Source organism: Carcharodon carcharias, chromosome 6, assembly GCF_017639515.1.
Source record: "Carcharodon carcharias isolate sCarCar2 chromosome 6, sCarCar2.pri, whole genome shotgun sequence".
NCBI lineage: Eukaryota > Metazoa > Chordata > Chondrichthyes > Lamniformes > Lamnidae > Carcharodon > Carcharodon carcharias.
In genome coordinates, this window is record NC_054472.1 from 93,627,631 (window position 1) to 93,652,228 (window position 24,598).

Here is a 24,598-nt window from a genome sequence, read left to right on the forward strand (position 1 = left end):
TCAGAAAAACACCCTTCCACTGCTACCCTCTGTCTTCCATGACCAAGCCAATTCTGTATCCATCATGCCAGCTCACCTCTGATCCCGTGTGACTTTACCTTCTGTACCAGTCTACCATGAGGGACCTTGTCAAAAGCCTTACTGAAATTCATGTAGATAACATCCACTGCCGTTCCATCATCGATCATCATTGTCACTTCCTCGAAAAACTTGATCAAGTTAGTAAGACACAACCTCCCCTTCACAAAACCATGCTGCCTCTCACTAATACGCCCATTTGCTTCCAAATGGTAGTAAATTTTGTCACGAAGAATCTTCTCCAATAATTTCCCTACCACTGATGTAAGGATCACCGGTCTGTAATTTCCTGGATTATCCCTGCTACCCTTCTTAAACAATGCAACAACATTGGCCATTCTCCAGTCCTCTGGGACCTCACCCGTAGCCAGTGAGGATACAAAGATTTCTGTCAAGGCTCCAGCAATCTCCTCCCTTGCCTCCCTCAGTACTCTGGGGTAGATCCCATCTGACCCTGGGGACTTATCCACCTTAATATTCTTCAAGACGCCTAACACCTCTTTTTTGATCTCAACATGATCCAGGCTATCTACACACTCTTCCCTAGACAAATCGACTGCTAATTCCTTCTCTGGTGAATACTGATGAGAAGTACTCATTTAGTATCTTTCCCATTTCTTCTGGCTCCACACACAGATTCCCACCTCTGTCCCTGAGTAGGCCAACCCTTTCCCTGGCTACCCTCTTACTTTTTACATATGTATAAAAGGCCTTGGGATTTTCCTTAATCCTGGTTGCCAATGACTTTTCATGACCCCTTTTAGCCCTCCTGGCTCCTTGCTTAAGTTTCTTCCTACTTTCTTTATATTCTCCACGGGCTTCATCTGTTCCCAGCCTTCTAGCTCTTATGAATGCTTCCCTTTTCTTTCTGACTAATCTCACAATATCCTTCATTATCCAAGGTTCCTGAAACTTGCCATAATTATCCTTCATCCTAGCCAGTCCTGAATTCTTATCAACTGACGTTTGAAAGCCCCCCACATGTCAGTTGCTGTTCTAAGAAGGTATACCGAAAACATTTCATGAATTCTTCATCCAGGCTACCTTTGTCCATCTGATTTTTTTAGTCTATATGTAGATTAAAACCCCCCATGATCATTGCCATACCTTTCTAAAAAGCTCCCATTATTTCTTCCTTTACACCCCATCCTACCATGTGGTTACTGTTAGGGGGCCTGTACACGACTCCCACAAGTGACTTCTTTCCTTTATTGTTTCTCATCTCTACCCAAATCATGTCCATATCCTTTTCCTGAACTTAGGTCCTCCCTCTCTATTGTGCTAATACCATCATTAATTAACAGAGCTACCCATTCACCTTTTCCGAGCTTCCTGTCCTCCCTAAATGTCATGTACCTTTCAATATTCAGGTCCCAATCTATGTTATCCTGCAACCATGTCTCTATAATGACTATCAGATCATACTTATTTATTTCTATTTGTGCTATCTGTTTATCTGTGTTTTCTTATGAATGCTACATGCATTCAGATACAGAGCCTTTAGTTCTGTCATTTTATGATTTGTGTAACCTCTAGCCTTACCTGCTGATTTACTCTTGGATTTTTACTCTCTGTCCCTTCCTGTCAGGGTCTGTTTATCCTTTCCCATATTAATACCTTTCTACCTTGCCTTGTTTCTACTGTTTGATTTACTGCATCTTCCCAAATTTTATCCTTGTCCCCACTATTTAGTTTAAAACCCTCTCTATTTCCCTAGCTATGTGGCTCATTAGAATACTGGTCCCAGCAAAGTTCAGGTGTAGACCATCCCAACGGTACAGCCTCTACTTTCCCCAGTACTGATGCCAGTGCCCCATAAACTGGAACCCACTTCTCAAACACCAGCCTTTGAGCCACACATTCATCTCTCTAATTTTATTTACCTTAGGTCAATTTGCATATAGCTCAGGAAGAGATTATTATCTTTGAGGTTCTGTTTTTTAAATTATTGTAATTTTATCATTGTAATTTTAATATTTAGCAATTATAAAATTTCACAGAAAATAATTCAGAATATAATCATGATCACTAGAACGTCTGGGAACCCTAATTTGAAAGTTGCAGAGATATTCAGTAGTCAAAGGACATTTTAAATGCATATGTCACGGAAATGGGTTCCTATCCATTTGGAATAAACATTTATTTGTTTAACAGAAAACATAACCATGCTTAAATTGTCATTGTTCAGCTAACCATGTATCATAAAATGACAGTGAACTCAGAGGAACAGCAACAGTCAACATGATGAACAGCATTCTCATTATTCAATTAGTGGGAAGATACGGGAACATGACGAATTATAATACTATTGCGTTCATAGTGAATGATCATATTTCAGATTTCATATGGATTCAAATATTGATTACCCAGCATGATTTATTAATGCAGCGGTTTTATTCGTTTTCTTCTTGGTCGGATGTCAGTTAAAATAGAATACATCCACTGAAATAGTGGGTTGAATTTCCCCACTTATTTTTGAAATGCAAGGCATCTTCATATCCGGGTCCGTAACCCAAAGACGAGATCAATGTATCTTCTGCTTCAGCCTTTAAAGATGGTCAATTAAGAGCTCACTTCAGGAATCACTGTGCAATTGGGAACTGGGATGGTTGAGGAGGAGGGAGGGCACATTAGCTGGCGCAACTTAAATGGCAGCCAGCAGTCTGCAGTCAGAGTGATGCTGAAGAGACTGGAACAAAAGAGATCAAAATGGAAGAGAAATGGGGAAGAACTGCAGCACATTTCACTGCCGCCTCCTTGGAGGTTAAACTGGAGATGCCACGGGCAAGGAGGCATGGTCTGTTTCCTGAGAGTGGGAGGAGGAGGCCAGTCAAGATGACCAAGTAAACATGGCTGGAGCTGCACAGGAAGTCAGCAGCTGGAGTGTGGTCAGGGCATCAATACAGTGGCATGAGTGCTTCATGACCTTCAGAGGGATCTGGGAATGTGAGTACCCTGCTTCATTCAAGATGGCAGCCATAAATAATCACATCATCAGTCCTCTGCATGGAATGGCTGAAAGTCACACTCTTTGCAGCAACACAGAGAAATGTGTGCCTCAGCTAGTCTGTTTATTTGTCAAAGGCACTAGCTCCACTCTCACTCACAGCTAAACTGAACACTGCTCTCTGCTCTTCCTAGTGTGATAACCATCAAGTTGTCAAGGTCCTTAGTTAGTGCTGATGACCTGGCAGATTTTGCACTTAGCTGTTGCATATAGAGGCGGCAGCCCAGGCTTGTCCTGGTGATCCATCTGTGTTGTGCTGGCTGAAGGTTTGTGGGATTAAAGCATCCTGTGTGTTGCCACCTCCCTGGAGTAGTCCTGAGTCAGCGTCTACCCCCTCAGCATTTCCCTGCTCATCCACGGACTCACTGCTGGACTCAGCATGTGCAGCCACAGCCAGTGCGTTAACGTCTTCATCATCTACTGCGTCCCCACTTTCCAGCGCAAGATTGTGGAGAGCGCAGCATGCAACCACTATCACTGAGGCACGATCTGGGGGGTACTGGACAGCGACCCCTTGGCGGTCCAGGCATCGGAAGCGCATCTTGAGAAGAACAATGGCTTTCTCCAACACAGCCCATGTGGAGGTGTGACTTCTATTGTACTGCTGCTCAGCTTCTGTTCTTGGATGATGGAGAGACATCATGAGCCACCTTCTGAGGGGATAACCCTTGTCACCCAGCAGCCATCCATCAAGTCGGGCTGGAGCACTGAAAAGCCCCGGCACCTGGGAGTGTCTGAGGATGTAGGTGTCATGGGAGCTGCCTGGGTACCTTGCAGAGACTTGTAGAATCAGCATTCTGTGATCACACACTATCTACACGTTCAAGGAGTGAAAGCCCTTCCTGTTGACAAAGGCACCGGGTTCACCTGCTGGTGCCTTGATGGCTACATGTGTATAATCTATTGCACCTTGCACATGGAGGAAGCTTGCAATCACTGCGAAGCCTCCGGCTCTCTGTGTCTGGCTTGCCTGGTCCCAACAGAAGTGGATGAAGGTCAATGCACACCTGAACAGAGTGTCAGTGACCTGCTTGACACAAGTGTGGGCAGCTGATTGGGAGACACCATAAAGATCACCCACCGAGCCCTGGAAGGAGCCAGAGGCGTAGAAGTTAAGGGCAGTTGTGACCTTTAGAGCCACTGGCATGGGGTGTCTGCCCACACAGTTAGGGGGGAATCTCAGGCCCAATCATCCGACAGATATAGTTGACTGTCTGTCTTGGGAGACGGAGCTTCCTTCGGCACTGCACCTCAGACATATTGAGGTAGCTGCTTCGCCGCCTGTATACCTGGCAGCAGGATAGTGGCGTCTTCTGTGGCCCCTTCCACCTTGGACTACCTCTTGGTCTTGTGCCCCTTGTGCCTGTGCCTGTCCTCCCAAAGGTGGCTCCCCTGGAGGCTGAATGTGCACTCCTGGCCACCTCCCCCTTTCTTGCCCTCCCATCCTCCTCAGAGGAGCTGCCTCCAGTGGACAGATCAGCTTCCATACCCAGGCTAAGGGAAGGCTTCCTGAAACCTGCAGGCCCGAAAAAGATTCTTCACTGCAGAATGCTGACCTGAAGGTTAAGAGTCCAGACAAAGCTGCTGGGATGCGTTTTGAAGTACTGCAGATCACACAGGCAGGTTTGAAAAGCTTTCAACAATAAATACTTCACAGAGCAGATTCACGATGCCACTGACCCCTCTTATCCAGCCGGTGGATAAGATTAATATAAACGGCTCCTATCTGCCTGCCCATTGTGCTGACCTGAAGATTGCACGGGCACCGGAAAATTGGCATCAATTGAAGACTAAAGGGCCTTAACTGGCCCATTAATTAATGGCGGATGCGCATCAAACTTCATCATGTGCCTACTCAGCGAATTATCGCAATGGCGCACGGTGATGTCGGGACATTTGCCCGATGTCACCATGCATCATTTTACGCACGGATGTGCAGAGCCCGCCCCTGCACGTCCAACGGAAAATTCTGCCCTGAAGAAGACTCATACAGACTTGTAACATTAACTGTTTCTCTCTCCACAGATGCTGTTAGACCTGCTGAGTTTTTCCCACATTTTCTCCTTTTGCATCAAATTTGTAACCCTCCTCTGATCTGCAAAGTGAACTCCTTCTATTCATCACACTCTAGTTCTTCACCTTGCAGGAGAAGGGAGCAAACAACCCAGGGAGAGTCACACTCTCCCTTGCTGGCAATCCTGACACTAATGGAGAATGAATCCCTTGAGATTGGCAGTGAGGCAGTAGGCCAAGCCATCGCCAAAGGTAAGATTTATTGTTTTGTGTACCTTCACTCTCTTTTCGCCCTTGGAGAATGATGTGGAGCATTGGAAGGACTCGGCAGGTTGATTAACAACGTGCTTTGTACAGCGTGAACACTCCCTCCATGGCCATCCTTGAGCGGGGCTTGAACACGGGGTCTTTGGCTCGAAGGCAGGACCGCTACCAACTTAGCCACAAGTCACTCCTGAAGGCAAGATTGGAGTTCCACAGAGAGAGGATGAAAGTTTTAACCATTCAGTCAGGATCGGATCAGCTCCTTAATTTGTGCATGAGTTGACAGTTGGATACTAGCAAGATGTCAGAGCTACACACTATCAGTTTCCAGAGGCACCGCACCACTTCGGAAGAAAATGGAGGCACCCATCCATGCTATGAGTGCCATAATTTCTCAGGAATATGAGCACATGACCTCCACCATTTAAAGAGTGGCCACCCTCATATCACCCTCAATGTCATATTTATCAGGCCAACAAGTGGATGCAGCAAGAGTGCTATGGCCTGCACACTATGTCAGCAACTTTGGTAGCAGTGATGGCTCAGGAACGTATGCAAATGCAACCAAGTGCTCACTGTTCTTGGTTAGCAGGGATGTGCAGGTGGACCCTGACATGGCAGAGAGAGGCAGGGGTAATGGCAATGGGAGCTTTCACCAATTTAGAACCAACCTTCAGTCACCCCCTCTGCTCCCATGCTGAGATGCAAACACTGCTCTCTGGCAGCTGCCCAGAAAGCTTGCACTCACTTGTGGTGGTCACATACCAACTGCAGGTTGAAGGATGATGGAAACCTTTCCTGTTTACAAATATCAGGTTGCCCTGATAAAGCCTTGATGGTCAAATGGGTACAGCCTATATCACCCTGCACCTGAGGGAATCCTGCTTTGGAGGCAAAGCTGACAGCCCTCTGGCCCTGACTGGCAGCATCCACTTGGAACTGGAAGTAGTCCAATGACCTCCCATGTAGGACATCCTTCACTTGAGTTATATAAATATAGGTGACAGATTGTGAGATCCTTCAAGTCTCTCTGCTCTCTGGAATGACCCAGATGCAAAGTAATTGAGTGTGATGGTGTCTTTCATAACCCAGCCAATGGGTGGCCTCCCGCTCCTTGTAGTCCCAGGTCATCTTCCAAGAGGCCACGCAGGTTGGCAACCACCCAGCCAGAAAGCCACAGCCTTTGGATGCAATGCTACTCCGACAGGTTCGGGAAGCAGAGCTTTGTCTGTACACCTTTTACAGGTGGTAAAGCAGCGATTTCCAAACCATGGGGCATGACAGTAAGGCTCAGGCAGCGTCCAGCCCCATCATTGCTTTGCTTGTCTCTCGAACCTCAATTTTTCCCACGTTGAGTGTGCACAATTGGCGGGTCCAGGAGGGGACAGGAAATGGGCACTCGACCACGATCGGCCCCCAGCCTCGATTTTACGCTGGAAGGGCCGGGCGGGCTGGGAGCCTGTTGGGTGCCGGGTCCAATGGCAACCTGTCGGGGGCTTTAAAACTGGCAAGACCGCCTCCCTGAAAACTGCTGGGAGAGAATCTTTAGAGTTGGTCCGGAGACTGGAACAATGGTCTCACCATAGTCAGGAGGGAGGGCAGGTTGGATGGGCACTCAGCACCCCCCCGGTTTCTTGGACGAGTGCCTCGCGGTCCTTGCAGAGGAGGTCGGTGTCAGGTGGGGCACCCTCGTGCCTAGGGTTGGCAGGAGGACGTCACCGTACCAGATCAAAAAAGCTTGGGAGGAGGTGGGGCAGCCCAGGTCAGCAGCCACGATGTTGGGAGGCACACATGGGTGCAGTGCCACAAAAGGTTCAACAACCTGCTGCACTCAGCAAGGGTGAGCACTGTGTTGAAGTGTTAAGGACTGGCCGTCCCCCTGTGGAGCTCAGGGCGTTAGAGTCTGAGTGCCGACTGTCAATGATGCCGGAGCTGGTCAAGGGGGTGAGCCCCGGCTGCTTGTGCTGAGTGCCTTTTGGGTTATGGGCCTTGACTCGGATGTGCTCTGCAAGGTGTTCCTCAGGTGGGGTCGGCCAGGCTGCAATGGCGCTGCAGGCAGTGAGTGGACTAATCAATGCTCCTCTGTCCTTTTAGGAGAAGAGAAGCCATAACAACATCAAGAGGTCAATGACAGGAAAGGCATCCCCCCCCCACCCCCACCAAGCCTCCCAATCATGACAAGGTTTGAAATGGATGCATGGATGCATTAGAGCTAATGACCCGCCACCTATCTCAGTCAGCCAGTCATAGAGAGGCAGGGTCTCTGATGAAGTTAAGAGTGCAGTGCATAGAGGTGAGATTGTCAGATTGTGCAAACATTCTTGCGTAGTCTCATCATTATGGGAGCCTCAAACCTGGAGTCCCCATTGATCAAGGAAAAGCAAATGATACCATGATGTATATCTCCATTGTCTCACCAGGACACCTGGCATGCACAGTGACAGTGTGATGACTTAAACTAATGTCACGTTGTTGTCCCCCCTTATATTCACCAGCACAGCACTTGAATGCAAGACCCGAAGAGCCACCCTTGACACCAGAGGACCACCGGGCTTCAGATGCACCTGCGTCACAAACACTCTCTGAACCAGGCACCAGTGCTGATTCCAGCACCACAGTGGGTATTAGATCGTCGGCTAGAAAATCGGTGCACATTAGTGAAGGCACTTCACACTCGCTTGAGGAGCAGGTGGAGGCAGAGATTTCTCAGGACGCCGGCAGTCAGAGGACTGCTGGAGACCAGGACAACGCTGAGTCAAAGGCAGATGATGAGCCTCTGGAGTCGTCCATTAGGCGGCAGATGTTGGATGTCCAGCAGGATGTGTGGGAGGATCTGCCAGAGATCCATGAAGGTATACGTTTCGTGGTCTCTGTTGTGGAGAAGTCCATGCAGAGAATGAGCACTGCATGAGCACACTGCCTCCTTCATTGAGAGAGTGGTGACTCTCCTGGAGATGCAGCACCAGGGACAGAATTACGGGTTCTTGGGGTTGCACCCAGACCTGCAAACCCTCACACAGGCAATGACCTCAGGTGCTCAGTGTTAGCGTGGGAGATGGGTGAGGCATTTAGTATCCCAACTAGGTGCCTGTCCAACAATGACGAGCAGGGAGTTCCAGAACGACCTCATGTTGGCACATGGCCTGCTTGTTATCTCTGTTCGCTCCTCTCCGAGCACTCTGGTTGATGGCAGCACCTCCTCTGCCCCTCTGCCAGTGACCATGGCAGCTAATGAGGCTGCGATAACTGGGGAGATGCGGCTGCATCCAATACTGCTGCCAGCGAGGGGGGAGTGGTGGTGTGGCAGCAGTGGGAGTTGGGGGTGGGGGTAGCAACAAGATGCACAGCACTTGTAAACATAAGTTTAAGGCAGCTTGAGCACAAGAGGGACTGTTCACGGGTGATCTTCTGTCCTGATATGTTTTGTTAACATGTTTACTGGTGTGGCCATTAACAACATATATAGTTCTGTTTATTTGGTGTGAGTGTCAAAATGATATAAAGTTTGCTTTTGCTTAATGGTCTGAGTATGCTTCACCATTTATTTTGGTGCAGGGCATGCCAGTATCTAATGCTGGAGGTGAGTGGCTCTAAACTTTATTGAACAGTCATTGAGTGGACTTTGGGTTCAAAGCAAAGGGTCATTTCAAACATCCAGGATGAAGGCAGCAGCCCTGGCATGAGGTGGAAGCAGATCTTTGGTAGCCCAGCTGAAGGAGTGTTGCATCAAGGTGCCCCTGGTGTCCCTGTCTCCCTGAAGGATACGTCCATCTCCACGCCCTCAGCATTTTCCTCAATGTGCTCCTCTTCTGACTCACCACTGGATTCATCCTCTGTGGCCTGTGGAGCTGTGTCAAGATCCTCTTCTCCAGTGAGTCCCCCCTGCCAGTGCCAGATTGTGGAGAGCGCAGCATGCAACCACTATCAGTGACACCCTCGCTGGGGGGGTATTGTAGTTCTCCCCTGAATGGTCCAGGCATCGGAAGCGCATCTTCAGAACCCCTGTGGTTCTCTCTATCCCTGCCCTTGTGGAGGCGTGGCTCCTACTATACCACTGCTCTGCCTCTGCTCTTGGGTGGCGGCGAAGTGTCATAAGCCACCTTTTCAAGGGATAGCCCTTGTCACCCAGCAGCCATCCATCCAGTTGGGCTGGAGCACTGAAGAGCCTTGGCACCTGAGAGTGTCTCAGGATGTAAGAGTCATGGGAGCTGCCAGGGTACCATGCACAGACATGCAGAATCCGCGTCTTGTGGCACAAACTATCTGGACATTCATCGTGTGGAATCCCTACTTGCTGACAAAGGCACCCAGCTGACCTGCTGGCACCTTGATGGCCACATGTGTGCAGTCGATTGCACCCTGGATGCGCGAGAACCCAGCAATCACTCAAAGCTCTCTGGCTTGCTCAGCCTGGCTGGCCTCTTCCGTGCGGAAATGAATAAATGTCATTACCCTCCTGAACAGAGCAACAGAGCGTCAGTCGCCAGCTTGATGCAATTGGGGACAGCTGATTGTGGGACACTGCACAAAGATCCCCCACTGGCCCCTGGAAAAAGCCAGAGACATAGAAATTGAGGGTTACTGTGACCTTCAGAGCCACTGGCATGGAGTGTCCACCCACACCTTCGGAGCTGATCTCAGGCCCAATCATCTGATAAATGGAGGTCTCTGCCTTCCTGGAGAGACAGAACCTCGTTCAGCATTGCACCTCGAACATATTGAGGTAACTGCATTGCCGCCTGTAAACCCTGGCAGCAGAATAGTGGAGTCTTCTGTGGCCCCTTCCACCTTGGACTACCTGCTGGCCCTGCGCCCCTTGTGCCTCCGCCTCTCCTCCCACAGGTCGCTCCCCTGGAACCTGCATAGGGACTTCTGGCCTCCTCTCTCTTCTGCCCCTCTCTTCCTCCTCAGAGGAGGTGCCTCCAGCAGAGACCACAATCCCCATTATCAGAATGGAGATTGATACCCGGCAGCGTCCATATGGTCAAAATTCTCCAGGGCCCTTGAAGACACCAATGAGCCCTGAAATGAAGCCTCGAAATGCTAAGAATTAAGCTCAGAACAGAGATGAAGCTGTCAAGTTCAAATAAGCAACCAGCAGCAAACTATCTCCTAAGCTTTTCACTACTCACACTGGCAATGCTGCTGACCATTTTTATCCTGCCTTTGGATGAGGTTTTGTTAAAAGTGGGCTGCCCGCCTGCCCGATTTGCCCATGTGATGAGCACCAAATCGCACGGGCAATGTAAAATCGTGAACAATTGCCTTTTTAATGGCCTTAAGTGGCCTTTTAATTGTTGGCGGGCATGGGTCTGACACCCACGCGCACCCACCAACCTGCAGATCGCTTGCCTGCGGGATGACGTCAAGACACTCTCATCTCTCATCTCGCGCTATTTCACGTCTGTTCAGGTCGGGCTCATGCAGACTCGTGCCTGCCCATGAGGTGTAAAATTCTGCCCTCAGTCTGTCCCTCCAGGTCATGGACTCCTGTTGAGCTTCAACCTGTTAAGCCCAACCCTGTCACTCTGGCGCTGTGGAATGCCCTGGGCTCCAACATCAACTACCTCAAGACCCACAATCTGTGTTTCTGCTGCTTCCTGGCAAAGGTCCATGAGCTGGAGCAGCTCAGATGAAGTAATGGATTCGCGAGTACATCAAATAATAATATTGTTACAAAGTACTTTATATTCACAGATTTTCATATTTATATGATAATCTATAGTATTCAAACTTCAATAACTATGTACGGAATGTTACCATGCAGTTTTATTGTTGTTTTGCTTTTGTTGGTATCTGGGGTCACGTTAATTTTCAATGGTTAAAATCAGGTCATATTGGAAAATATTTTAGGAAGCTCTGTAGTATAGCCTTCTCCTATCTCTGGGCCCCCACTCATTCTCTCTGCACTGTTCAGCTCTATGTGTGTGCATAGCTTACTGCAGCTGCTGCTCCTCTTGCACTGTGCTGCCCCTATCATTGTGTCAGCCGATGTGTTTCATGCTCGACCACCCCCTCTGAGTAGATGGTACCATGTCACTGTGGAGTTTCAAAGACACATTATCCCCATTGAATTGCCAGAATTTTTTGTAGGAGGATTCAGTGGTTTCCTTCAGCCTCAGTAACAATTTTAGCAGCAATGTCACTGAGTTGCCCCAATAATGACAAACCTCTTCCTGTGGCTGACCTCAGCCTTGCCAATTTCAGCCTACTTAGCTCTAAGTGCCTGTCAGTTTCAGGCCTCAATGATTTCACTGTGTTCTCACCTCCTGTGCATTGACAAGTTGAATGTACTGCGTGGATCCCGTGCACCATTGGTAAAATTCCCTTGTCCTGGGGATATTGCTATGAGGTTTTTTTCCCTAAACAATGGCTTCTCACTACTGCCAGGCGGTTCCCAACGCCTCAGTCAGAACACCCCTGGGAAAGGCAGTCGAAGGCAGAACACATCAGCAAACCAGCCTAACCTATTTTCTTTTCACATTTTCCCAGCCCTCAGCCTCCAAGCCTGCCTCAAAAGGCCTGGGAAAATTTCTCCCAGTATGTCATAAATTCTAACTTAACTTGAATTGTCAACAAAAGTAATTATTCTCCCACTTTGTAAAGGGAAAAGCTGCACTCTACATTGTAAAACCCAACATCCAGAAGCGCAATTCCTTTTTTTCCCTTTTCAGATATTCTGAGCAGGTTCATCAAAATTGCCAACCAATAAATACTGAATTTGTTGCCTGGAAAGTAACATTGCTAATTACTACATATAAAGATGGGTCACCTTGAAATATTAGGTACAGGATACTCAGAGAATAAGATATGAGCAATCGCTGCAATTAACAAATGTTAGGTAATTATTCTATAGACATTATTCCCAGAGGACACCACATTAGCTAATTTCACATTCCACAGCATCTTTTGTTCTCATATTTCTAGTTTTTAGTATTAGGGAGAATGAAAACTGGATTACTGAGAACCTTTTTGCAAATGAGACCGAGGTAATTAAGAATATACAGCACTTTACAAGCTAACATCAAGGAAAGTGAGTTGCAAGGGCGAGAGTGGTCAAACTAAGTGGGGACAAGGAGAAAACAAATCATTCTGACATCTCACTAAAGGGAGATGCTGATGTGACTAGATTTGAATTTATTATTCACTCTTAAACTATTGCAAGCTAGGAAATGTTCACCTGGTTCTGTACATAATGATTGTTTTCAAAGCTGGTCCTTACCTTTGAGAGTCCTCCAACTTCCAAATAGAAGCAGAAAATGAATACGTTCCAGGCGACCCACAAGGCGGTCCAGATAGAGTACTAAACACATAACAAAGATAGAAGGAAAAACAGTTAAATCAGTGAGAAAAAACACAAGAAGATATAAGGCAAAGTGAATACACTGAACTTCTCCTGCTCCCCTACTCAACTGCCCTGTTAAGAAACTGAAATCAACAATAATACAGGTGCCAAAAATATAAAGCAAGGTTTAGACTTTGTCAAGAATATAACCACCACAGTCCTGATATATTCACAGTACTAACCTCCACAAAATGTTATTGTTATCATTAATATCCAGAGGGACAGGATGGGAAACATGCTTAGAAATATAAATTTTAGGGACACATCACTATTTAAGGTGTCATAGATCCTCAGAATAGACTAGTTGAGCATATTTTAATGTGTTCACAATGCTTAGATTCAAGATTCTCTTCTTGAACAATTTTTTAAATTCATTCATGGCATGTGGATGTTGCTGGAGAGGCCAGCATTTTTATTGCCCATCCTAATTGCCCTCGAGAAGGTGGTGTTGAGCTGCCTTCTTGAACTGCTACATCCATATGCTGTAGGTACACCCACAAGGCTGTTAGGAAGGGAGTTCCAGAATTTTGACCCAGCGACAGTGAAGAAACGGTGATATAGTTCCAAGGCAGGATGCTATGTAACCTGGAGGGGAACTTGCAGTTGGTGGTGTTCCCATGCACCTGCTGCCCTTGTTCTTCTAGATGGTAGAGATCACGAATTTGAAAGGTGCTTTCAAAGGAGTCTTGGCGAGTTGCTGCAGTGCATCATGTATACGGTAAACACTGCTGCCCCTGTGCAGGGTGGAGGGAGTAAACACTGAAGGTGCTGGATGGTGCCAATCAATTGGGCTGCTTTGTCCTGAATGGCATCAAGTTTCTTGAATGTTTTTGGAGCTGCACTCACCCAGGCAATTGGAGAGTTAACCCTGTTCTGATCAGAATGTCCAATGAAAGCTATCTTGTGCTAAAGGTGCGTGCCAGCCTGTATGGTTCCATAAATTCCAGATGTTCTCAGGTAACTGGCTCAAATAAATATTCTTCACACATGAAGCTGGACCAGCTATCCTTTTTGTCCTATAGCATTGAATTTTAACTTCCAACACTGGTGGATTGGCAGCATGTCAGAGGTTAAAATGCAAGAAATCTAAAACAGGAGCACAGCCCAGTTCAAACCCATCCACTTCTGGTTTTAATGAGAGCTGGTGACCAAGCCGCTCATGTGAAGCGCATCAGTTAATTAAACATCATCATTAGGCTACTGGTTTTCATTCTAACAAGCATTCTATCTTCAACCACAAGTGGCAGGGTTTCCCTGGTATCAGGAAACTCATCAGCTTAAAGGAAGTGAAAAAGGTTGAAGTCATAAGTGTTGTTGCAGAGCTGCTAGTGGGCAAGGAGGAGCAGGAGTGTTTCCCTTTATCCAAACAAGTTATCCAGTAAAACTTCCACCACCCACACCCCCAGAATACTAAGTGTTCCCCACTCACACTAGCCACAGTCGGATCTCACAACCAACACCCAACATACTCTTGACACTATTAGACTTCCTGACCACCATCCAAAACTCCACCCTAATCACCAATTAATACCCCCGGCTTCCCCCAACAATCATTATGCTTATCGACCTTCAATCCAACCAGCTGATCACTAACTGCACCCACCTTTACTACCATCGGAGTACTCCCCTGTAAATAGGATCCTCAAACCAACATCCAAACCCCATTCCTCCTCCCCTACGATTGGGACCCTGCCATGGAACCCCTCCCCGCAATCCATGGAGCCCTACCCAGCACCTGGGATAACCCCAAACTAATTGGGCACCACTCCATCTCCGCCATGAGGAATACAGGAGAGCATTGGAGGAGCAGCATCAGGCAAACCTTTGAATGAGGTGCCAACCTGGTGAAGCTACAACACAGAACTACATGCATGTTAAATATGCTAGACAACCAACAGATCAGATTAAAGCTCTGCAGTCCTGCTACATTCAGTAATGAATCATGATGGAGAATTAAACAAGTAATGGGAGGAAGAGGCTCCACAAACTTCCCCATTGTCAATGATGGAGGAACCCAGAATTTCAGTGTAAAAGATAAAGCATTTGCAATCATCTTTAGCCAGAAGTGCTGAGTGGATGATCCATCTTGGCCTCATCTTGAGGTCCCCAACATCACAGATGCCAGTCTTCAGCCAACGTAATTCACTCAAAATGGTTGAAGGCATTTATACATCAAAGGCTATGGATGCTGACAATGTCTCAGCTGTAGTATTGAAGGTTTGTGCTCCAAACTAGTCACACCCTCAGCCAAACTGTTCCAATACAACTACAACACTAGTGTCTACCCAACAGTATGGTAAATTGCCGAGGTATTTCCTGAGCACAAAAAACAAGACTAATCCAATCCTGCCAATCAGTTTACTCTCAATCGTATGCAAAGTGATGGAAGGTGTCATCGACAGTTCTATCAAGAGGCACTTGCTCAGACCTGGGTGTCCTTGTATACCAGCCACTGAAAGCAAGCATGCAGGTGCAGCTAGCAGTTAAGAAGGCAAATGGTATGGTGACCTTCAGTGCGAAAGGACTTGAGTACAGGACTAAGGATGTATTACTGCAGCTACACAGGGCATTGGTGAGACCACAACTGGAGTATTGTGTGCAATTTAGGTCTCCTTACCTAAGAAAGGATATACTTGCTATCGAGAGAGTGCAGCAGAGGATCACCTGACCTACCATCTCTGATTCCTGGAATGGTAGGATTGTCATTTGAGGAGACATTGGGCTGACTTAGCCTGTATACACTGAAGTTTAGAAGAATGAGAGAGATCTCATTGAAACGTATAAAAATCTGACAGGGCCGGACAGGAGTGATGATGTTTCCTCTGGCTGGAGGGTCTAGAACAAGGGGTCACAATCTCGGGATACGGGGAAGACTATTTATGACTGAGATGAGGAGAAACCTTTTCACTCAGAGGGTGGTGAACCTGTGGAATTCTCTACCATAGAGGGCTATGGAGACTAAGTTAATAAATATATTTAAGAAGGGAATAGATAGATTTCTAACTCTAAGGGCATCAAGGGACATGGGGAGAGACTGGGAGTATGGCGTTGAGGTAGAGGATCAGCCATGATCATATTAAATGGCGGAGCAGACTCGAAGGGCCAAATGACCTTTGCCTGCTTCTATTTTTTCCTATGTTTCTATGTTTCTGAAAACTTGCTCACCCGATGCTCAGTTTGAACTCCAGAGATGAGGTGAGAGTGACTGCCCTTCACAATGAAGCAACATTTGACCAAGCCTGAACAAAATTGAAATCAATGGAAATCAGGGTGAAAATACTCCACAGGTTGGAATCATGCCTAACACAAAGGAAGATGGATGTGGTTGTTGGAGGTTAATCATCTCAGTTCCAGGATATCACTGCAGGAGGTCCTCAGGGTAGTGTCCTAGGCCCAACCATCTTCAGCTGCTTCATCAGTGACCTTCCTTCCATCATAAGGTCAGAAGTGGGGATGTTCGCTGATGATTGTACAATGTGCAGCACCACTCGCAACTCATCAGATGCTGAAGCAGTCCATGTCCAAATGCAGCAAGACCTGGACAATATCCAGGCTTGGGCTGACAAGTGGCAAGTAACATTCATGCCACACAAGTGCCAGACAATGGCCATCTTCAACAAGAGAGAATATAACCTTCTTACCTTGACATTAAACAATATTACCACCACTGAATCCCATCCATCAACCTATTGAGGGGTTACCATTGACCAGAAACTGAACTGAACTGGCTACATAAATACTGTGGTTACAAGTGCAGGTTAGAAGCTGGAGGTTTGGCAGTGAATAACTCATCTCCTAACTCCCCAAAGCCAGTCCACCATTTCCCAGGTACAATTTTTAAAAAAAAATTCATTCCTGGGATGTGGGTGTCACTGGCTAGGCCAGCATTTATTGCTCATTCCTAATTGGCCTTGAGAAGGCGGTGGTGAGCCGCCTTCTTGAACCACTGTAGCCTACATATGTAGGAACACAAACAGTGCTGTCAGGGTGGGAGTTCCAGGATTTTGACTCAGCAACATTGAAGGAACAGCAATATATTTCGGGATGGCATGTGGCTTGGAGGGGAACTTCCAGGTGGTGGTGTTCCCATGCATCTGCTGTCCTTATCCTTCTACTAAAGATCATGGGTTTGGAAAGTGCTGTCGATGGAGCCTTTGTGGTTGCTGCAATGCTCCTTGCAGATGTTACACACTGTTGCCACTGTGTGTCAGTGGTGGAGGGAGTGAATATTGAAAGTGGTGGTGGTAGAATACTCTATGCTTACCTGGATGAGTGCAGCTCCAAAAACACCCAAAAAAAACCAACACCATCCAGGATAAAGCAGCCTGCCTGATTGGCACCCCATCCACCACCTTAAACTTTGACTCTCTGCACCAGAGTTGCAAAATGGGAGTGGTATGTAACATGTACAAGATGCATTATAACAACTCACCAAGGCACCTTCGAGAAAGCCTTCCAAACCCGTGACCTGTGTTACCTAGAAGAGTAAGGGTAACAGGCGCATGAGAATGTCATCAGTCGCAAATTTCACTCCAAGCCAAAACCCAAACCAATTTACCTACAAACATATATGTAAATTAGGAGCAGGAGTAGGCCATTCGGACCATCGAGCCTGCTTTGCTATTCAATAAGATCATAGCTGATCTGATTGTGGCCTCAACTCCACATTCCACCACCCTCAGATAACCTTTAACTCCCTTGTTAGTCAAGAATCTATCTACCTCTGCCATAAAAATATGCAATGACCTTGCCTCCGATGCTCTCTGGGGAAGAGAGTTCCAAAGGCTCACGACCCTCTCAGAGAAAAAAATTCTCCTCATCTCCATCTTAAATGGGAAACACCTTATTTTTAAACTGTGTCCCCTAGTTCTAGCCTGTCCCACTAGGGGAAACATCTGTTCAATAACCACCCTGTCAAGTCCCCTCAGGTTCTTATATGTTTCAATAATATCACATCTCATTCTTCTAAACTCCAATAGATGCAAGCACAAGCTGTCCAACCTTTCCTCATGGATAAAGCCCAATCTCAGGTATCAGTCAAGTGAACCTTCTCTGAACTTCTTCTCATGCATTAAATCTTTTCTTAAATAAAGAGACCAAAACTGTACATATTACTCTAGATGTGCTCTCACCAATGCCCTGTAGAACTGTAGCAAAATTTCCCTACTTTTATATTCCATTCCCCTTGCAATAAGCAATAACATCCAATTTGCTGTCCTAATCAGTTGCTTTACCTGCATACTTTTTTTTGTGTGATTCATGTACAAAACAAAGAGTAGGCACAAATGGGTCACTTTTGGGTTGGCAAGATGTGGCAAGTGGAGTGCCACAGGGATCAGTGTTGGGGCCTCAGCTACTTACAAACTGTACCAGTGACTTGGATGAAGAGACCGAATGTATGGTCGCTAAATTTGCTGACGACACAAAGATAGGTAGAAAAGAACACCCAGATCCCACTGTACCTCAAAGTTCAGCAACCTTTCTCCATGTAAATAATACACTGTTTTTCTATTCTTCCTGTCAAAGCAGACAATTTCACATTTTCCCACATTATACTCCATCTACCATTTTTTTCTCTCGCTCACTTAACCTATCTATATCCCTTTGCAGATTCCTTACGTCCTATTCACAGCTTACTTTACTACCTATCTTTGTATCATCAGCAAATTTAGCAAGCACGCATTAGGTCCCTTCATCCAAGTCATTGATAAAAATGGTAAATAGTTGAGGCCCAAACACTGATTCCTGTGGCACTCTACTTGTCACATTTTGCTAACCGGAAAATGACCCATTTATGTCTACTCTCTGTTTCCTATTAGCTAATCAATCCTCTATTATACTAAAATGTTACCCCCTTTACCATAAGCTCCTATTTTGCGTAGTAATTTTTGATGTGGCACTTTATCAAATGCCGTCTGGAAATTTAAGTACAGCATATCCACAGGTTCCCCTTAATGCACGTTACTTGTTACTTCTTCAAAGAACTCCAATAAATTAGTCAAACATGATTTCCCTTTCACAAATCAATGCTGGGTCTGCCTTATTGCATTAAAATTCTCTAACTGCCCCACTATAATCTCCTTAATATTGATTCCAGGAATGAAACCGGACAGACCATACAGCATCGACCTAGGCACTGGAAACAACAATGGCAAACACAGGCCCATCAATCTGCAAAGTCTTCCTTATTAAGACCTAGGGGCTTGTGCAAAAATTGGGAGACTGGTCTCACAGTCTAGTCAAGCAACAGCCTGATATACTCACGGAATCACACCTTCCAGATCATGCCCCAGACACCACCATCAGCATCCCTGGGTATGTCCTGTCCCACCCAGCAGAGGTGGTGGCACAGTGGTATACAGTCGGGAGGGAGTTGCTTTGGGAGTCATCAACATCGACTACAGACCCCATGAAGTCTCATGGTATCAGGTCAAACATGGGCAAGGAAACAGATAAATCAGTGCTCCTCCATGTTGAACACCACTTAAAGGAAGCGTTGAGGGTGGCAATGGTGCAGAATGTACTTTGGGTGGGGTACTTCAATGTCCATCACCAAGAGTGGCTCGGTAGCACCACTACTGACCGAGCTGGCCGAGACCTGAAGGACAAAACTGCTAGACTGGGTCTGTGGCAGGTGGTGAGGGAACCAACAAGAGGGAAAACACACTAGACCTCATCCTCACCAACATGCCTGTTGCAGATGCATCTGTCCATGACAGTCTCAGTAAGGGTGACCACTGCAAGTCCCTGTGGAGACAAAGTCCCATCTTCACATTGAAGATACCCTCCATCATGTTGTGTGGCATTACCACTGTGCTAAATGGGATTGATTTCAAACAGATCTAGAAACTCAAGACTGGGCATCCATGAGGCACTGTGGGACATCAGTAGCAGCAGAATTGTACTCAACCACAATCTGTAAACTCATGGCCCCCACTCTACCATTACCACCAAGCCAGGGTATCAATCCTGGTTCAAAGAAGAGTGCAGGAGGGTATGCCAGGAGTAGCACCGGGCATGCCTAAACATAAGTTGTCAACCTGGTGAAGCTATGACAAGGACTACTTGCGTGCCAAACAGCATAAGCAGCAAGTGATAGACAGAGCTACATGATTCCACAACCAATGGATCAGATCTAAGCTCTGCAGTCCTGCCACATCCAGCTGTGAATGGTGGTGGACAGTTAAACAACTCACTGGAGGAGGAGGCTCCACAAATATGCCCAACATCAATGATGGAGCAGCCCAGCACATCAGTGTAAAAGTTAAGGCAGAAGTACTCGCAACAATCTTCAGCCAGAAGTGCCAAGTGGAAGATCCAACTCGGCTTATTTCAGATGTCCCCAACATCACAGATGCCAGTCTTCAACCGATTTGTTTCACTCTGTGTACAATCAAGAAATGGCTGAAGGCACTGGATACTGCAAAGGATATGGGCTCTGACAATATTCTGGCAATAGTACTGAAGACCTTGCCATGCCCCTAGCCAAGCTGTTCCAGTACAACTACAACATTGGCATCTACTCGACAATGTGTAAAATTACACAACTATGTCCTGTACACAAAAAGCAGGATAAATCCAACACAGCCAATGACAGCCCCATCAATCTATTCTCGATCATCAGTAAAATGATGGAAGAGGTCATCAACAGTGCTATCAAATGGCACTTGCTTAGCAATAACCTACTGACTAATGCTCAGTTTGTGTTCTGCCAGTATCACTCAGCTCCTGACCTCATTACAGTCTTGGTTTAAACGTGGCCAAAGAGCTGAACTCCAGACGTGGGGTGAGAGTGACTGCCATTTGACCAAGTGGTGGCATCAAGAAGCCCTAGCGAAACAGGAGTCAATGTGAATCGGGTTGGGGGGGGGGTGGAATTCTACACTAGTTGGACTCACACCTAGCACAAAGGAAGATGGTTGCAGTTGTTGGAGGCCAATCATCTCAGTTCCAGAACATCACTGCAGGAGTTCCTCAGGGTAGTGTGTTTGGCCCACCCATCTTCAACTGCTTCATCAATGACCTTCCTGCCATCATAAGATCAGAAGTCGTGATGTTTGCAGATGACTGCACAATGTTCAGCACCATTCGCGACTCCTCAGATACTGAAGCAGTCCATGTCCAAATGCAGCAAGACCTGGACAATATCTAGGCTTGGGCTGTCAAATGGCAAGGAACATTTGCGTCACACAAATGATAGGCAATGACCATCTCCAACAAGAGAGAAACTAACCATCACGCTTTGACACTCAATGGCATTACCATCGCTGAATCCCCCACTATCAATATCCTAGAGGTTACCATTGACCAGAAATTGAATGGGACTATCCATATTAATACAATGGCTACAAGAGCAGGTTAGAGGCTAGGAATCCTGCAGTGAGTAGCTCACCCCCTGCCTCCCCAAAGTCAGTCCAACAAAGCACAAGTTAGGAGTGTGATGGAATACTCTCCACTTGCCTGGGTGAGTGCAGCTCCAACAACACTCAAGAAGCTTGACACCATCCAGGACATAACCGCCCGCTTGATTGGCACCACATCTGCAAACATTCACTCCCTCCATCACTGACGAATAATGAGAGCAGTGTGTATCATCTACAAGATGCACTGCAAAAACTCACCAAGGTTCCTTAGGCAGTACCTTCCAAACCCAGGACCGCTACTATGTAGAAGGACAAGGGCAGTGGACACGCCACCACATGGAAGTTTCCCTCCAAGCCACTCACCATCCTAACCTGGAAATATATTGCCATTCCTTCACTGTCACTGGGTCAAAATCCTGGAACTCCCTCCCTTACAGCACTGTACCTATACCACATGGATTGCAATGGTTCAAGAAGTCAGTTCACAACCACCTTCTCTGGGGCATTCTCAAGGGCATTTAGGGATGGGCAATAAATGCAGGCCTAGCCAGCAACACCCATATCCCATAAATGAATGTTTAAAAATTTCCCTGTATTATCTGGCCTGTAGTTTCCTGCATTCTGTCTCCCTTCTTTCTTGAATAGAGGAGTCACATTCACTATTTCCAATCTGATGGGACTTTTCCAGAATCTAGGGAATTTTAGAAAATTATAACCAATGCATCTACTTTTCCAGCAGCCTTTTCTTATAAGACCCCATGATGACCTGGCACTTGCGGATTGTCAATTTTTAGTTTTAATTCATTTTCCGTATCCTTGCCCTGGTGATTGTAAATATTTTTAACTCCTCCCTCCCTTTCACCTCCTGATTCAATTATTTCTGTGATGTTACTTCTATATGCCACAGTGAAGGCAGATGCAAAATATTTTTTCAATTCATCCACCATTTCCTTATTTTCCATTACTAATTTCTCAGACTCACTCTCGAGAGGACCAGCACTCACCTTATGTACTCTTTTCCTTTTCAGATACCTGTAGAAACTCTTACTATCTGTTTTTTTATTTCTAGCTAGCTTTCTCTTATACTGAAATTTCTGCTTCCTTAGTCATTCTTTGCTGCTTTTTATATTTTTTCCAATTTTCTGACCTGCCACTCATCTTTGCAGAATTATACCTTTTTCTTCAACTTGATACTATCTTTAACTTCCTCCATTAGCCACGGATGGTGCATTCTTCCCTCAAAGCCTTTCTCACTGGAATATTCTGAGATATCTCCTCAAATGCTGCCACTGCATCTCTACTGACCTATCCCTTAATCTAATTTCCCAATTCACTTTGGCTAGTTTTGCCTTCATGCCATCTTAATTCCCTTCACTTAAGTTTAAAACACTGGTCTTAGATCCACTCTTCTTTCCCTCAAACTGAATCTGAAATTCAATCATATTATGATCACTGCCACCTAAGGAGGCCTTCACGATGAGGTAATTAATTAATGCTGTCTCATTGCACGTTACCAGATCTAGTATAGCCTTCTCTCTGGTTCACTATAGACTGTGCTGTTCTAAGAAACTGCCCTGAAAACATTCTATGAACTCATCATCCAGGCTATCTGTGCCAATATGATTCATCCCATATGTAGATTAAAATCATCCATGATTATTGCTGTACCTTTTGCACAAGCCCCATTATTTCTTACTCTATACCTCATCCTATAGTGCTTACTATTAGCGGGGCCAATAAATCTTTGGCAGCAATCCTTTGGATAGAGATATGAGGGATGCTGAAGAATGATACTAACAAAGATTTATAATCACCTGCATCATCAATTCAGAGTTCCTGGTTTGAATCAAATGAAAAAATATAGCCTGCATATTTGCCATGACAGCCCCAGTCACTTCCACAAGTGACTTATCTTCACTATTTCTCTTCTCGACCTAAACTGATTCTATATCCTGATCTCTAAAACGGAGGTCATCTCTCTATATTGTGTCAATGTCATTCAATTAACAGAGCTACCCTCCACCTTTTCCTAGCTACCTGTCCTTTCTGTCTTTTTCATCTTCCAGCCATGTCTTTTCTAATGGTCATCAGATCATACATATCTATTTCTATTTGTGCTGTCAGTTCATCTGTTTTGCTAAGAAAGCTATATACATTCAGATACAAAATCTTCAATTCTGCCTTTTTCCCAATTTTGCAACCTCTAGCCTTTTTTTCTGGTGATAATTTGAAAGATATTGCTGTTCCTTTATTGTTGCTAGGGCAAAATACTGGAATCCCCTTCCTCACAGCACTGTGGGTGTACCTACAACACATAGACTGCATTGGCTCAACAAATTAGCTCACCTTCACCTTCTCAAGGGCAGTCAGGGATGGACAACAAATGCTGGCCTTATTAGTGATGCCCTCATCCCATTAACAAATATATATTTCAAAAATGTTTTTTTGAGCTTTTTATGTCTCCTATTGTTCATTATAACATTTAGCACATGTTAGCTGTGATGCTCACTAAAGTGAGAAATTCTTGATGTACCCAGTCTGTTACTGTTGGCTTATCTTGCGGGACCTTAGGTGTCTTACTTCAGTAAGAAATCTGGCTGGAGGTACAGATCTTTTCTTCAAAATACTATTATTTACATAACTATTTCCAAGGTTATAGAGCATCAGGACAAAGCTATAACTCCTTTCATAAATTCTTCTCACTCATCTCTCTCTGTGAGTGACATCAATATAGCATAGCTCCTTAGGCACATGCTCAATAGCTGTTACCAGAGTAGTGTTGGAGTTAATCCTTTATTCTACATTAAATGTGTTTGATGTGATAGAATCAGACAGGCCAATAGCCCAAAGCCAATGGTATCCTTCAATTGTAAAAGTTTGAGTCCTTTAGCAAATAGAGAATAAAAGGTTAAACAAAATATTATCAGAAATGATACCTTTGGCCACAGTGATCCTATGGATAGAGATATGAGGGATGCTCAAGAATAATATTAACAAAGATTTACAATCATCTGAATCTTCAATTCAGAGTTGCTAGTTTGAATCACATGAAAAGATATAGCCTGCATATTTGTCATGTTTGCCCCCACTTAGCTGAAAATACTCTTGCCTCTGAGTCACAAGGTTCTAGGTTCAAGGCTTATGTCGTGTTTCCTACATTACAACAGTGGTTACACTTCAAAGGTACGTCATTGGCTATAAAGCTTTGAGGTGTCCGGTGGTCATTATGTCAGTGCTTGTCTTTCATTTTTTGGGGGCACAAATCTATTAGGGCTAATTTTAACTTGGTCAAATTAGCATTAACTGGGTGTTACTTGCCTCAAAGTGGCATTTTAAATATACTGCTCCATTAACCACCAACACTCCAGTTATCAGCAGTTAAAGGAGCCTCTGAAAGGTGTGCAAAGAGCCTGTCTGTTCAAGGTGTCAAGATCTCTTACCATGCAAGTGCAATCCTATGATGTACATTGGGTCCTGATTGCCATTTTAAGACAGAACTGAGTGATATGTGCTTCGTGCACTGTCTAG

General features: G+C 45.6%; 1 protein-coding gene across 2 annotated transcripts in view; it reads right to left on the reverse strand.

Annotated features, from left to right (window-relative positions):
• Nucleotides 1–24,598, reverse strand: part of LOC121279094 (sodium/potassium-transporting ATPase subunit beta-1-interacting protein 3-like) — a 652,108-nt gene that overhangs the window by 294,922 nt on the left and 332,588 nt on the right. For both annotated transcript variants that reach the window (XM_041190019.1, XM_041190018.1), the window contains exon 3: nt 12,585–12,665. In XM_041190019.1, the coding sequence (XP_041045953.1) occupies nt 12,585–12,665 (81 nt within the window). The remainder of the gene's footprint in view (nt 1–12,584; nt 12,666–24,598) is intronic.